Consider the following 16,635-nt stretch of genomic DNA (forward strand, 5'->3'; position numbering starts at 1 on the left):
AGAGCTACTCTCATGTCTTTCACGTTTTAGTCGGGAAATTATGAAATCCAATAATACTACATAAATACAAATGGTCTTTCTATACTTAAGTCCTTATATTATTGTTTACTTATTATGGACTTATTTATAGTCATCGCATTGTTATGTGTGATTGTTTTTTTCAAAATTTTTTTTTTTTCCTTTCCTACGACTGCAAACGATGATGTGGAATTCATAATAACAATGAACAGTTTAGTACCCTCGTCCCTCGCTCCTCAAGCAATTTATCAAAATTCCTTGATTCCTTTTTGCAAGTGCGTCCCTTCATTTTCAAAATTTTATCGCTGAAGGGTTATCTTGACCCTTCTTTTCCCCCTTCTTGCTTTTTATCGTATTACTAATATTTTGGTGCACGCTATGCGTGTGCGACACAGAAATGTGAGGTCATTTCCATTTAATTCTTGCAAGGATGAGAATCTTTTCACTAATTGTTCCAAATATTAGGGTATTTTTTGTTGTTTCCCCGCAAATGTGAAGGTGTTTTTTTCTTTTTTAATACAAGGGCATTTGTGAAATTTTTGAAAATTTGACACACAAAACTAAAGGTAGGATAACCTACTAACTGGGTATCAATTTTCAGCAAGAAACACCATAATAAGATCAGTTTAAAACAAGCAATGCGGCGAAAATTCTTCATAGTAAAGGAAAAGATCACTTCCTTCCCTGTTAATTTTCACTAACAAAACATGAAAACAAGTATTTGCCCTCTCCCTGACTGAACAAAAAATGAGAGGAAATTAAGAGAAACTTTCAGCGGCGCATCTTTCTCAGATGGATGAGTTTTTGCTGTAAAAGGAATCAAAATGAGGTTTAAGCATTTCATCAATTTCTGTCTTTCCTGTACTTTTGTATGATACAAACACCACGGAGCCTCCCCTGTGAAGCCCTTCAAGGCCAACTGTTATGTGTACAGTAAGTACCCAATCTGACATATTCACATCCAGCACCTGAAACAGTAGAAAATTGCGGTTGATAAGCACATCAGTAGGATTGTCAATATGCATAAGTACTATTAAGTAAATATGCAAAATAATTTGAAGAAAATGTATTAGTATATAGGTATTGTTATCAAGTAATAATCCGGTTAACCATCACGGTAATATATCCGAAACAAATATGATCATTTTGGAATTCATCATGAAGAAAAATGTACTATAACAAGCACTACTAGTAATCAAAAGAAGGGTAAATTACACTAAACCCCCATGAACTTTCAGTGTTTTGCATTAAAACCCCTTGAACTTTCAAAACCGCACTAAACCCCAATAACTTTCAAAATGCTTTTTGTTGTTTTTTCATTCTAATTTATGGGGGTTACCTACAAAACTCGGCAAGTTATTGAGGGTTTTATGTAATTCCAAAAGGGTATTGGGAGTTTAGCGTGATTTGAAAGTTCATGGGTTTACTTCAAAACACTGAATGTTCATGGGGGTCTAGTGTAAATACCCTAAAAAGAAAATAAACCATGAAATTCCAAAGCAATATGTTTGCAAGAGAAAAGACACTAGCACCATATTGACAAAAACACGTCACAGATAACATCTTGGTACAGGCACCAGATCAGACTCCTGCGTATATTTGAAGATAAGCCTGAATAAAACAAATGAGCGGAGTGAATATTGCAAGAAACAAAATCTAAATTTTATCAATACAAACTGGAGCAAAAGAATACAATGGAAAGGAATACAACTGACTTCACCTGTACAAGGTTGGTTAGTTCCGTCCTGCAGGAGTTAATATAACGATCAACATCTCCCTGTGTTCGAGGGATGTTGTTGCCCTGTAAAGTACCAGTCACCTTATCAACAACTTTCTTCGCTATGGTCTTGTGAGCTCCTTTACTCAAATGACCTTCCTGCCAAGATGGCCTTAATATTTCCTTCACAAACTCCACAAGCGCAAATTTGAATAATTGTATCCCCTTTTCATCTTCCTTGTTAACATTCCCAACTTCCATCATGTCATGATCTCTGACATTGGATCTGGAAGTATTTTGTTGCTCTTTTCCATGCTGAAGTTTTCCTTCCAAATTACTACTACAGCTTGGAAGTGTGTTAATGCTAGCCAAACTCTTTGGAGATATCTGAGATTCCTTGGACACATTTGGATGTTTCAAATTACTGGAATCTGAGATGATAGGTTCAGTTGATGGAGACCTTGAACTGGGTTCAATAAGCACCACTGGAGTACCTGCAGAGGCCTCATCAGTGAAGGGTTTCAGCGATTTTTTGCTTCTTCCTACCTGCAGCAGAGATGTAGGAAGGTTTTAATTAAAATAATACTAAACAAGAATCAACTTTTCAGAGAAATATAAATACATGAGATATTTAGTCTCAGAGTTGTGAACTTGACATTTATTCCAAAAAACAATCAATATATTGCAGAAAATGGAACATTAGGTTGAATTTTGAAATATTACCTGATGACTACAATAGTGCCCAGTTCTTAAATAATGCTTATCCTTTCCACTCTGCTCAGTGGGCTTGTAGTTACTTGAAGGACATTGAGATGTTTTCAGAATGTGCTGGACCTTTTGAGAGGTTTCCTGAGTTATATTGTGTTCATTAGCAGGTAAACTCATTTGACAAGCTTCATGTAGCATGTTCTGATCTCCCAATTTTGAATCGGTCTGTGATAACCTACTATTAGCATGCACATCATTCTGCTTTCTCTCACTATATGACTGATACTGAGAAGAATTTAGAAAATTCTTAGTGATTGTTTGACCATCACATTTAGGACAATTGAATGAGAAATTATTGCTGAATTTGAGACTGTAATCCTGCTTAACTTCGTCAAACCTCCATCGTGACGACCTAGGTGAATCTTTAGTAGTTCTGTAGCCATCTCGCTTTCGATCATTCCAGGATGGTTTCTGATTTTCCATATTATTAGCAGCTCGTTTATCATCATCACCCAACATTGTACCTTTCCTCGTCAAACTGTTATTTGTCTCCACATTAGAACACTGTCTATGAGAATTTGCCCTCATCCAAGAAGAATTGGGTGCATATTCAGCAGTTGGTTTATCACCCCTTTTCTGACCATTCCCTGATGAACTATAGTCAGTGTTCACATTAGAATCCTGTCTATCATAATTTGCCCTCCATTGAGAAGAATTGCGTACATCATTATTAGTTGAATCTGCACCCCACTTTGGCCATGATGAACTGTTGTCAATTTTCATATTAGAACCCTGCCTACCATTATTAGCTGCATCATCACCCCACTTTGGCCACGATGAAATGTTGTCAGTCTTCACATCAGAACCCTGCCTGTCAGCATTTCTCCTCTGTTGAGAGGAATTTTGTGTATCATTGTTAGTTGTGCCGGCACCCCACCTTGGCCACAATAAACCCTGTCTGTCATCAGCATGAGTCCCTGACTTGGAAAAATTATGTATATCATTTGTAGTTGTTTCGTCTCCCCATTTTGGCCATGACGAACTATTGTGACTTTTCGCATTAGAACGCCATTTATCAATGTTTGATCTCGAAGAACCAAGTGCCTCCTTGGTAGTTCCTCTATCATCCCATTTTGGAGCATTCCATGACGAATCATTGTTAGTTTCTTTAGAATCCCTCTTAGCAGTAGATGATCTCCATGAATTTGGTTCATCCTTGTCGGTAGTTCCGCTACCCCACTTTGTCCAAAGAGAGCTATTGCCAGTTTTCACATTAGAACCCCATTTATCGACTTCTGATCTCCATAGCGTGGAACCAGGTGCGTCATCAGTAGTTACTCTATCATCCCATTTTGGAACATTACATGATGAATGGTTGCTAGTCTCTTTAGAATCCCACCGAGCAGTAGATGGTCTCCATGAACTTGGTTCATCCTTGGTAGTAGTTCCATCGCCCCAATTTGGCCATGTACTATTATCAGTTTTCACATTAGAACCCCATTTATCAGCTTTTGATCTCCACTGCGAGGAACTAGGTACATCCTTGGCAGTAGCTCTATCATCGCACTTTGGATCATCCCATGATGAATGGTCGTTAGTTTCCTTAGGATAACTCTTAGCAGGAGATGATCTCCATGAATTTGATCCATCCTGGGTGGTTGCTTTGTCAGGCCACTTTGGCCATGATGAACTATTGTCAGTTTTCACATTAGGAACATTACATGATGAATTGTTGCTAGTCTCTTTAGAATCCCACCGAGCAGTAGATGGTCTCCATGAACTTGGTTCATCCTTGGTAGTAGTTCCATCGCCCCAATTTGGCCATGTACTATTATCAGTTTTCACATTAGAACCCCATTTATCAGCTTTTGATCTCCACTGCGAGGAACTAGGTACATCCTTGGCAGTAGCTCTATCATCGCACTTTGGAGCATCCCATGATGAATGGCCATTAGTTTCCTTAGGATAACTCTTAGCAGGAGATGATCTCCATGAATTTGATCCATCCTGGGTGGTTGCTTTAGTTTCCTTAGGATAACTCTTAGCAGGAGATGATCTCCATGAATTTGATCCATCCTGGGTGGTTGCTTTGTCAGGCCACTTTGGCCATGATGAACTATTGTCAGTTTTCACATTAGGAACATTACGTGATGAATTGTTGCTAGTCTCTTTAGAATCCCACTGAGCAGTAGATGGTCTCCATGAACTTGGTTCATCCTTGGTAGTAGTTCCATCGCCCCAATTTGGCCATGTACTATTATCAGTTTTCACATTAGAACCCCATTTATCAGCTTTTGATATCCACTGCGAGGAACTAGGTACATCCTTGGCAGTAGCTCTATCATCGCACTTTGGAGCATCCCATGATGAATGGTCGTTAGTTTCCTTAGGAAATCTCTTAGCAGGAGATGATCTCCATGAATTTGACCCATCCTGGGTGGTTGCTTTGTCAGGCCACTTTGGCCATGATGAACTATTGTCAGTTTTCACATTAGGACCCAATTTATCATCATCTGATTTCCATTGAGAGAAACCAGCTGCATTCTTCCCAGATGCTCTATCATCCCATTTTGGATCATACGATGATGAAATGTTAGTTTTCTTAGAATCCCTCTTAGTACTAGATGACCTCCATGAATTAGGTGCATCCTTGGTGGTGGTTTCATCTCCCCACTTAGACCATGATGAGCTATTATCAGTTTTCACATTATAACCCCATTTATCATCTGATATGTGCTTAGATGAAGAAGATGCTTCCTTGGTATTTTGTCTATGATCCCATGTTTTGTCATGTGTTTGATCATTCAATGATGATGACGTGTTGTGAAGTTCCTTAGGATAGCACTTTGTAGTAGGTAATCCCCATGAACTCGGTGCATCTTTAACATTTGCTTTACTACCCCACTTTGAACCAGTACATGATAAATTGTTGTCAGTTTCCACATTAGGATCTCGATCATTAGCAACTGACTTCCACTGGGAGTTTTGGGCATTCTTGCTATTTGTTTCCTCACCGCAGTTTGGACCATTGCATGGTGAACAATTATCAGGTTCCTTGTCACAAACATAGTTATCCTTCGAAGTGGTTTCCTCACCCCACTTAGAGAAAGTTGGTGAATTCTTTGAAGTGGTTTCCTCACCCCATTTTGGTCCATTCCAGGACAACCTACTGTCACTTTCTATATTATTACCCCAACTGACCTTGTTTGACGTCTTAGTAGAATTCGGTGCACCCTTATCAGTTGTTTCCTCATCCCGTTTTGGCTCATTCCGTGATAAACTCTTACGATGTTTCCTAGGACTGCTCCTTTTATCATCGTGGGACCTCCCTTTCAAAGATCTACGAGCATCATTAGCGGTTATTTCATCCCAGAGTTTTAAACCACTCCTTGATAAACCACTGTCATGTTTAACACTATAGCCATCTTTATAATCACGTGATTGACGATCTGCTCGGTTATGTCGCATACCCTGAGGAGAGGAACTGTAACCTTCCACCTGGTGGTAATGGCTTTCTCCCAAGTACCTACAAGAAACATTGGTGTCCCGATGAGGTTGTCTCTGGCCAAAAGATGCATCTGAATCCCTTTGGTAAATGCTCTCTCTTGATTCATCTTCCAGCACATGAATAGCAGATTTGATTGCTGTGCCTCCCTGATATCTTCCCTTATTAGGAGAAGCTCTGCTACTTCTCGAGTGTTCATGTTCCCCTCCACGTTTGGAGTCAGTTTCATGCCTTCCGGGAAGTCTCTCATGAGAAAAACACCTCCGCCCTGATGGTTCTGCAAAACTATCATTTCGGTGATGGTCTGGGTACCTTACCCTCTTACTTTTCCTGAGTGTCTCCCTCTCTTCAAGTTCACCTTTTGAAGGAATATAAGTATATTTGCTGCCTCCTCTATTTGCTGTAGCAGAATCTCTACAAGAAGCTGATCGGTCCATCTTTCTCTTTCTCCTGGTAAGCAAAAATCCAGGTTCACGTTCTAAATCAAAGGTCCTGGATTAGATTTAAAGCATACAAAATCAGTCAAGCGATATACCAAGGTCAAAAAGACAGATTAAATAAATAGGAAAATAAGTAAGAATTTGAGGAAATTTATAGATTAAATAGCGCCCAGAGCCTAAGGGCACTCGTAGCAAGATGTTAGCGAGGGATTAAGGGGTTTAACCCCTCATTAGCCTTCCAAACAACAAATACTTCCATCGGATATATTAACCCGCATGTGACGCAACTTCCTCACTTAACCCATCACAAGGCGGGTTTACAATTCCGCCTGAGGAGGCGGAACAAAAAGTTATTCCGCCTCCTCTGGCAGGGTAAAGAGTGGAATTTACAAAAATATGCAAAACAATGCCTTTTTACATAGTAAAAGACTGTTTGATTATTAGCCGGAAACAAGAGTCCAATGGCTTAGGCCTGTCCATGGAAACAGACTTATGCCTTGAAAAAATCCCTCTTCAGGGGCTTAATCGCATCCCATGAACTCTAGATTTGATAAAAATTAGTTCAGTAATTGGAGATAACTGACAAAAAATATATGGAAGCAACTGGGAAGAAAAACTCATCCAATATATTTATCTAGTGTGTCACTTAATATAATTTAGTATCTACCTTAATAATGCAAGTAATATTATGTTATAGAGAATGAAGAAATAAGTTGATATGCCTAGATGGCTCTTAACAAAAAAGTATTCCTTTGGGAATAAGATATCTTTTTAGCCCTCTTTCTATGCATGTCTTGGCTAGAAAACATTGAGCAATAGATATTGTCATTTCCATAAGGTTAAAGTTTGCATTTCTAGAAAAATTAGGGATATTAACTTCCTTAACCCTTATTTATTTGTGAAACACAAAAACCTTAGCCCTTCATCATAGCTATCAAATCTAACTGTAATTAAAGCATTTTTAACCCTTCATTCTGGGTTAACTAAGTTAATCCTTCCATATAATCCTCCTCGCTTAACCCTCGCCAAACTGCATATAAGTGCATGTGAGGATTCAACATATGTTGAATAAAATAATCCGAATTCCAAGGAAACATGGTTTATGGCGCAATAACCTGGACAACTGATATGTACATCAAATCCCACATGAACAAAAGAAACCTTCAAAAATGCCAAGATAGAAAAGCATTTGTACTATACAAATGTCCAAAGATGTAAGAGCACCATCCATGAATATATCAGTCTTGATAATATTGATCAAAGATCAGTGTTTCATCCTTCTTAAACAAATATAGTTACATTGACAGACAAATTCTAGTAGTAATAACTTGATTAGTCAAGTCTGGACAAACATGTGACCACTTTAACATACCACGCAAAGTCAAAGTGCATGCACACACAAACAAATGAACAAATGAAAACCCAAACTTTACTGAACCTAAATAACATTATTCGTGATTACAGAATTACTTGATTGAAAAATGATCGATAAGGTCTACCAATATGCAAGAAAATGAAATGACACCAAACTGATGTATATTATGTCCTTATCCTGAGCAAATTAACTGTCCTGTTTCCATATTTAATCAAAGTTAACAAAATAGGACCACATACTACAATTTGGAAGAAAAAAGGATGACTGTAATGATATCCTTCTAAAACCATCACGGATGGCTTATAAGCATTCTCAATTACATGACACGACGTATCTTCATATTTGGCAGCCTATTAGTTCATGCAAATAGCGGTGACTTATGATTGTGATTTTTACCATATAAGAACCTTCATTTATACTATCCTATGTTACCGAACGCACTTTTTCAATATGCAACAAAACACGAAGATGCAATCATCACAATCTAGGTTACTCGGACACTTCACCTTGGCTCCTATATCCATGTACGTGCCGGACACACTTCTTGGACACTTCTTGAGTATATACATACATTTATGAATATAATATATATATATATATATATTATATATATATATATATATATATATATATATATATATATATATAATATTTATATAATATATATATAATATATATATATATATATATATATTATATATAATAACATTCATTTCAGCCATGTCAATACATACATACATATATTATATATATATTATAGATCATAATATACATATATATATTATATATATATATTATATATAAAATATATATACACTAGTATATATATACATATATATATATAATATATGGATATATGGAAAAAGTGAATCTAAGGTGACACCCTTAGGCTCCCACTAAGGACGCGGCCTAAAATCACATTCATTCTCTATAGTTTTTACGATCCGCTCCGTTGAACTTGATCCTACACGTTCTTGAAACTCAGAACACGACTAATTTTGAGGTGACCCGTCGTGTTTTTGCACGATTCGTGAGTCATCAAAAAGTTCTAAATTCATTCGAAAACCGTTATAAATTGTGTGAAGAGTGGATGAAGGCAAAACATGACGGGTTCACCCCGAAAATTGGTTGTTTAGGTTTAAGAACTGTACATCAGAGTTTAAACGACGGATCGCAAAGAAAAAATAGGGAATATGTGATTTTAGGCCGCGTCCTTAGGTAAGAGCCTAGGGTGTCACCTTAATTCACTTTCCATATATATGAATATATATATATATATAATATATATATATATATATATATAATATCACACTTCTTGGATTATAATCATCTTTTTCAAAATATACATTCATTTCAGGCCGCATTTTATCATGTTCATAACATAAGTATGATTTTAAACAATAATTTGGATATCTAGTCTAAAAGTAGCCAGATTTTCAATTTATAATCTACTCAGTAAAAGAAACATAAAAAAGTTAGATGGACTTTCGTTCTCGTAATACGTAATACAAAATTAATAGCGATCTCATATATACTATTAATTTCAATAAGTATATATATATATATAGCCATGTCGATCTCCATATCATATCATACATTTTACAAATATGCAATGTCCCGTATCCTCACTCGCATGCGTGTCCACCCCGCACCCATACCCGTGCAACATAGATCCCAATCTAAGTACATTTGTGAGCTTCCATCTTCAAAGAACTAACCCCTTAAATACACAGATAATAAATATTTTCTATAACAAAATAATCTTAATCGACAAAGTAAAACTTACAAAGAGTGATGCAATAAATTCCACTAAAAAAAAGGAAAGAAATATCGTACTACAAATACTAAAATCAACAACCTCCAACGCATCCACAGAAGCTCAAGACCGCGCGTTGCATCAATAAGTCACATTCTAAACTCCAAAAACCCTTAACCTGAAAAGTTGAAGAAAATCAAGAAACGAGAAAAACCCCAGCAAAACCCTCAAAGTTGACCGCTTTCCTCAATGGAAAACAGAGTTTATCCAAACAATGATCAACCCAAGCCCCAAAAAACAAACTTGACATGAAAATTAAACTAGTCTATCAAAATGGCAAAAAAAAAAATTTTAAAAAATACAACGAAAAATTCTGATGAAAAAAAACAGAGGTATGAATGGAATGGGATCCATTGGAAAAGATCAACGTTGAATACCTGTAGAAATGTTCGAAATGCAATGAGAATTCACCTCTTTTTTTGGTTGCTTAAACCCTAGAAACCCTAGTGAGAGAAAGAGAGAGAGAGAGAGAGAGAGAGAGAGAGAGAGAGAGAGAGATTTTTCCGAATTCGTAGAGACACGGAAGAGCCTCAGAATGGAAACTTAGGGGGGGAGGGAGCGCAAACAGTGCACGTGATCGACGCGTGACTTTTGCTTATTGGGTCGGGTTCGGGTATAATTAGATCCGGATTGCTAACCCGTCGAATGTCCAATTGTTCATTACTTGGAATTCTGGGTCGGGGTTATTTTGCAGTTAAATACCCAAAAGCTTACATCATTGCTAACTTTGATACCCATGAAGGTTGTTTTTTTTGCGAAAAAATACCCAATAGTCTAAAATAAGTTAACTTCGATACCCATGAAGGTTGTATTTTGCAGTTAAAATTTTTCACTCAGAAGAAAATATATCCGTCCAAAATCAAACTAGAGGCAAAATGAGTCCGAAAGCGCTATGTCAGAGAGGAAATGTGCAACTAATCTTAAAGAAAATAAAATCCAAAGCCTAGTAGCACACTAAATATTCTTCAATGTGAAATAATTAAAATAAAACCGGATCGAAACATGGTTTTAAATGCTACAGCATACCTGGCTAACCAAGTGAAGGTCAGACCGTCTACACCCTTTAGAGATGCCTTTTTAATCAGGAAGACATAAGTAACTCTCTTTAGAGAGCAGGAGGATATTCACCCCCAGTGCCCTCCGACATTCAAGTCAGTAATAGATTAACCAAGCTTGCAGAATCTAGCTTTAGGGTCAGTTTGGATGCAAAGGAGGGGAAGGAATGGGAGTGTTTGACTTAAACCCAATGTGAGAGAGTGAAAATAAAAAGGGTGGAATGTATTCATTTGTGTTTGGATAGCCAACGAGAGGATGGGAGGGTACACTGTAATATGCATTTGTTTGGAGTAGGGGATGGGAAGGGAGGGGAGCTACTTGACGAGTATGTTTTTTTAATAAAATAAGAAAGAACGTCTTTTGGTTTTCATCCCCCCACCCCATTGCTAACTAAAAAGTGTACATAAATACAATGTTACTAGGGTTAGCATTATAAACCTCTCCCTCCCTCACCCTCCTCCCCCTTGAATAACTCTATCCAAACTCAGTTAGGGTTTTATTCATTGTACTTTTGTATAATGGGATTATCCACTATTTATAGAGATTTTTTTTTAGGGGGGGGGGCATGTTAGTAATTCGACCGGGTCAGTGCAATGAGTCTGTCAGACTGCACTTTACTCCTATTGATGGTCGGTTGCATGGGTCATCTTTGAGTTTAATGCAATAGAGACAGAATGGAAGAAGTGATGGTGTCATCAGTGATGATGTCGTCCAAGGAGTCATTATGGTTTAACTGCTTAAAACCGTTCTCCCACGACCTTTAACCATTTTTTTCGTGGTTTAACTGCTTGTCCACGTCAGCACACGTTCTATTTCTGATAAGCTGCCACGTAGGCCTCAAAAAATCATCATATAACTGCCTTGTAACCGCCACAGCACTCCTTTAACATAGCCGCGGCACCCTAGGTTGCAGCGCCTTAGCCGCGGCACTATGTGCTGTCGCGCATTAGCCGCGGCACTATGTGCTGTCGCGCCTTAGACGCAACGCCATGGGCTGCCGCGCCACCTTGTGTTGCCTGATGACGTGTAAATTGTTCTCCCATATTGTTTTGAGTGGTATTTGGATGTCTGCAAGCATTTTTCGACGCCTACAGGTTGCATGGGTCATCTTTGAGTTTAATGCAATAGAGACAGAATGGAAGAAGTGATGGTGTCATCAGTGATGGTGTCGTCCAAGGAGTCATTATGGTCTCGGCTCGAGAAGACATAATGACTCTGTCCATGCATTAAATGCGATGGTGACTAGGCGGTCTATCCATGCATTAAATGTGATGGCGACTAGGCAGCGAATGTTATACATTACGTAATCATTCGAGACGTTTCCTAATGAAGTCCTAGTAGAAAACATCTTTTGTCTCGAACTCGAATTTCTTTAAGAGGCCGACATTTAAGGATGTCTTTCGTCTCGGACTCAAACTGCTAGAGAAATCGGAGGTGCTCTCACCCGGATTAGACTTTCATATTATAGGACTAGGCTAGTTAATTATGACATGCAGCCAACTCTTAAGAGATTATTTAGGCCCGGTAATTATTAGGATACAACAATGTTTTTTCCTGCTTTTACTTGGTGCCTAAGATGGACACGAAACAATTTAACTTTCAATGAAGTTGAAACATCTCCTTAGCAGTTTGCTTCTAATATTTCACATTTCGTCGTGCTCTATATAGGCAATCCGAGCAAGAAAAAAAAAATGCATCTATCCAAGAGGTTGCCAAAGAATGATAAAGTCCGGGAGAACTTTTGAGCCACAACGGGTTTTGTTTTTTGGATGTGTTCTTATGGTTATATGTGTTTTTTTTTTCTTCTTTTAATTAAGTTTTGAACAATATACTAAGTTTTAGAGCTAGGTGTGTTAGCTCTAGCACAGTTCAGCTTGCATGAGAGAAAGTTTTGATTAAGGATTTAAATTACATCAAACATCTATGATTCATATGTAACTGGTGACCACGAGGTCCTCTTCCAATTCACAAATATGAGTTGTTTTGATGTTTTCTTGTCTCTAATCAAGTTTTATCTAGTGACAGGCGTCTTTATATTAATGAAAATAAATTGAGCATCTCTCCCTCATAAAATGTTGTAGGATGTTTAACTGACAATTTCATGGAGGATGTAGATACTCACGAGCTAAATACGTACAGATTTATACGTAGTATTGACATCCACAAAGATCATATTTTCCAACCGAGAAGGCGGATTCTAACATATTATATATGTAAATCACCTATCTCGATGAGACAAAGCAAACTAGATTATCAGATTTTTAAAATCTCATCAGTTACATTCAGTTTTGGCTGAAATCTGAAAATAATCAGCCTTTAGTTTTTTTTAGTAATAAAGTTGGGGTCTATTTAGATTAGGAAATAAATTTAATTTTATTCGATCAAAAAAAAAATAAATTTAATTTTAGAGTCAAATTAGATTAGGAAACAAATTCAATTTTGATTCATGATTCGTTTCCTTTATTATAGGGAGTCTTTTTAGGATAAAATTTGATACTTTCTATTTTTTTGTAATTTTAGTCTTACTAGTAGTCTTATTTGTTTTTCTATTTAAGAAGAGTCATGTAACCCCAAAGAATTATAACTTTTCATCAATAAAATTTTTCTTTTACTATTTTCTTCGTGGATTCGAAGTTTTTCGTGGATTTGAAGATCGTTCTTTGTGGATTCAGAGAACACCATTGGTGGATTCCGAGGTTATCACTTCCGTGCTGCGTGATAAAATAAAATAAAAATTAATTAAAAATCTTGTCGAATATCTTGATGGCCAAATGCTTTTACATAAATGCATTAAACTAATGTTAGGAGGCATCAACTTCTTTCGGGGCAACATTCAATGAGAGCAACCAATCAATAGTGTACAAAGCCAAACTCTAGAAAGAAAATCAAATGAACAAATCCTTGCTCAAAATTACAAAATAAAACCAACTAGATTCTAGTTGTGAGAAGGAAAGGGGAACAAACAACCAACCAACCAACCAACAAATTTGAAAACTATTTGCAACCTAATTATAATATCCACCACCCCTTGTCACGAACCAAATTTTGCTTTGCATCTAATTTCCTCAAACTTTTTTTTATCATCCCATGTTCCTTCATCTATCTTCTTTTGGGTTTGGTCAACCCCTCCAAATTGTACCCTTCCTCTTTATTCTTGTCATGTGATGAAAACTTTAGGTAGGTGGTTATTTATATGTTTCCATATGAAGCTAATTGAGCGGTAGACTTTTCATATCATTAGGTTTACACCTGCACATAAACTCTTTTTTTAGATAAATATAAATCATGAGTTCGATAGGAACTTGAGATGCTATAGAAGGCATCAATTTGTGTGGTGATAAAAGGTTACAAGTTCAAGATATGTTTTAGATAAATAAACACATGATAACGATATTTCCCTGTTTGTTGGAAAATTTGCAGTAAAAAGACAATGAAAGAAAAATTAACTTGTATTCCTCTCAAAATCAATTACAATTTGGATTCCGATTACAAAAGAGAGGAGAATAAATTTGATTCTCCCCTTTATTTAAAATTGGGTTCTTCACGGTGGCGATGGAGTGCCTCCCTCGAATGCTCGCGTCGAGTTTGCTCTCCGTTGACGATCCGAACGTCTTGATTCACTGGAACGATGTCTTCTCCTCACGATTTGACGCTGTGGAGAACTTGCGTGGCAAGTTTGAAAATAACTCTTAACGAGTTGATAGCTCTGAACGAGTTTTAGAAGAACTTGCAGAGCAAGTTTTGAACTCTGATCGAGTTGATAACTCTGACGAGTTTTAGAAGAACTTGCAGAGCAAGTTTTGAACTCTGATCGAGTTTTAGAAGAACTTGCAGAGCAAGTTTTGAACTCTGATCGAGTTGATAACTCTGAACGAGTTTGAACTCTTGAAAAAGAGTTGATTTGAACCGAAAGTTCGGTTAATAAGCCAAGGAAGAAGCTCCTGTTGCTGGTCTCCAAAACTCCTTGTTGCTGCAGAACGCGGCAAGATGCTCGATCAAGGATCCCCAAAAAGTCAGCTCCCCCCTCCAAAAAAAAAGAGGATCCGAACTCAGTTGAGTTTTGAGGTATTTATAGGGGGTTAAGGGTATAACCGCCCCCTTAAATATCTCCTTAATGAGGGTTTAATGGGGTCTAACTGCTCCCCATAAATCTCTCCATGATAGGGTAGTGATCCCCTAAAATCTTGGGGAGAAAACGGTTCTGGAACCGTTCAAATCGTGCTTGAACGAGTTAAACGCTGAAAACAGCGTTCTGGGCTCGAACTGTGCGTTTCTGGACCTGAAACGCACAGTTGAGGTTGAAAAACGCACAGCTGGGGCTGAAAACGCACAGCTGGAGCTGAAAAACGCACAGCTGGGCTGAAAACGCACAGTTGAGGCTGAAAACGCACAGCTGAGGCTGAAAACGCACAGCTGGGCCTGTAAACGCACAGTTGGCCTGTTTCAGGCTAAAAACGCACAGTTGAGCCCATAAACGCACAGTTGACCTGTAAACACACAGTTGGCCTGTTTCAGGCTAAAAACGCACAGTTGAGCCCATAAACGCACAGTTGTGCTGTTTTAAAGATTAACTCTGCGTTTCTAGATTGAAAACGCAGAGTTGAGCCTGTTTAAAGGCTGAAAACGCACAGTTGTGCTGTTTTAAAGATTAACTCTGCGTTTCTAGATTGAAAACGCAGAGTTGAGCCTGTTTAAAGTCCAATGTTCTGATGAAGTCCAGTCTTGCAGACGGACTTCAGAACATAACTTGTTACGAAGAACATGTCATAACTTTCAAACCGTACGTCGGAATTGGACGAATTATATATGAAAATCGGCTATCTCGACGAGACGGGGCCATCCGAACCGAGCCAAAGGCTTCGGTTTGCTTTCTCCGTTTCGCCAAATTCCTTACGGTTTGAGAGATATCTGCGTTCTAATATGAAGAGACCGTCAATTTGTAATCTCTTTTGCTAGAGCTTTGCACAGATCGTCCTCTTGTAATCTTCGTCTTGGCTCCTTAAAAATACGAGAGTCGTCAGATTGTAACTCCCGATGTTGATTGTGAAGGCTGTTGAATTGGGGCTTTCATTAGTTGTTGTGAAGGTCGTCAGATTGTAACCTTCTACGTGAAAGTCCTCAAATTGTAGCCTTCTGGAAGTCGTCAGATTGTAACTTCCATCCTCGGTGTTTGATGGGGGATCAACTATCTATTGTGATTTTTAGACAGCCTACATTCCCCTGTGAAGAGAGACATTGATGTCACATGGAACAAAGGAGGGGAAAAAAAGGTTCACAAACTATTTAGAGAGGCGCTACAGTCACACCTTAAACCATTCCCCCAACCACACTCCTCTCTCGTACAGTGCACTGAGGCCCACATGAATTTTTAATGATCCTCATCATAAGTTTTCCATAAGCAACAAAAATAATGATAGAGACACACCTCCAACCACACACACTCTCTCTATAGTGGTAGTGGGCCCTACATGTTATTTTTTTTTAAATATCATGCATGGCCCACTACCACTATAAAGAGAGAGGGAATGTGGTTGAAGGTGTGGTTAGAGGTGTGCTCCTAGTGGGACTCAAGCAACAAAATATGAAGAAATGTCTTGTAGTCTTGAAAATTGTTCTTAAATTTCAAAACTTTTCTATAAGCAAGTACATGAAGAAATTTCCTATATAAAAATCTAATTTAAAATTTACATAAAATCTTACCTCGTGCCATGGTATCTCCTCTCCAATATACTAAACAATCTTCACAAAATATCCAAAAAAAAAAAAAAAACAGATCCACTCTCATCCAGTAATAAGAAACCCAAAATTTTGTCTCACCTTTCTATGAAATCCCATGTGATAATGATACAAATTGACCCGCCATCTCTCAATTATTGAGTTGGGAGGCTAATTTTATTTCGAAAACTGAGTGGCAATATCGCAAATAATTGTAACTCCGAGCCCATTTTCGCTCCCTCTTCTTTAAAAATCAGAGGACAGCTTCTCCTCTGGAGAGGGAAT

The 16,635-nt window shown here is 37.8% G+C and overlaps 1 protein-coding gene across 1 annotated transcript; it reads right to left on the bottom strand.

The window, feature by feature from the left end:
• LOC109850577 lies at positions 644–10,053 on the bottom strand. Its single transcript, XM_020420613.1, has 7 exons — positions 9,957–10,053; positions 9,622–9,697; positions 4,527–6,440; positions 2,459–4,457; positions 1,739–2,281; positions 1,551–1,629; positions 644–986 (listed from the first exon to the last, which is right to left on the bottom strand). The coding sequence occupies exons 2-6, from the start codon at positions 9,630–9,632 to the stop codon at positions 1,600–1,602; spliced, it is 4,497 nt and encodes a 1,498-aa protein (XP_020276202.1). The 5' UTR covers positions 9,633–9,697; positions 9,957–10,053; the 3' UTR covers positions 644–986; positions 1,551–1,599.

This window comes from Asparagus officinalis, chromosome 7 (genome assembly GCF_001876935.1).
Source record: "Asparagus officinalis chromosome 7, Aspof.V1, whole genome shotgun sequence".
Classification (NCBI taxonomy): Eukaryota; Viridiplantae; Streptophyta; class Magnoliopsida; order Asparagales; family Asparagaceae; genus Asparagus; species Asparagus officinalis.

Coding starts and splice junctions, on each gene's coding strand:
- LOC109850577 (XM_020420613.1), bottom strand. Junction 4,458..4,526: donor AAGTGGCCTGACAAAGCAAC/CACCCAGGATGG, acceptor AACTAAAGCAAC/CACCCAGGATGGATCAAATT. Junction 2,282..2,458: donor GGCACTATTGTAGTCATCAG/GTAATATTTCAA, acceptor TCTCTGCTGCAG/GTAGGAAGAAGCAAAAAATC.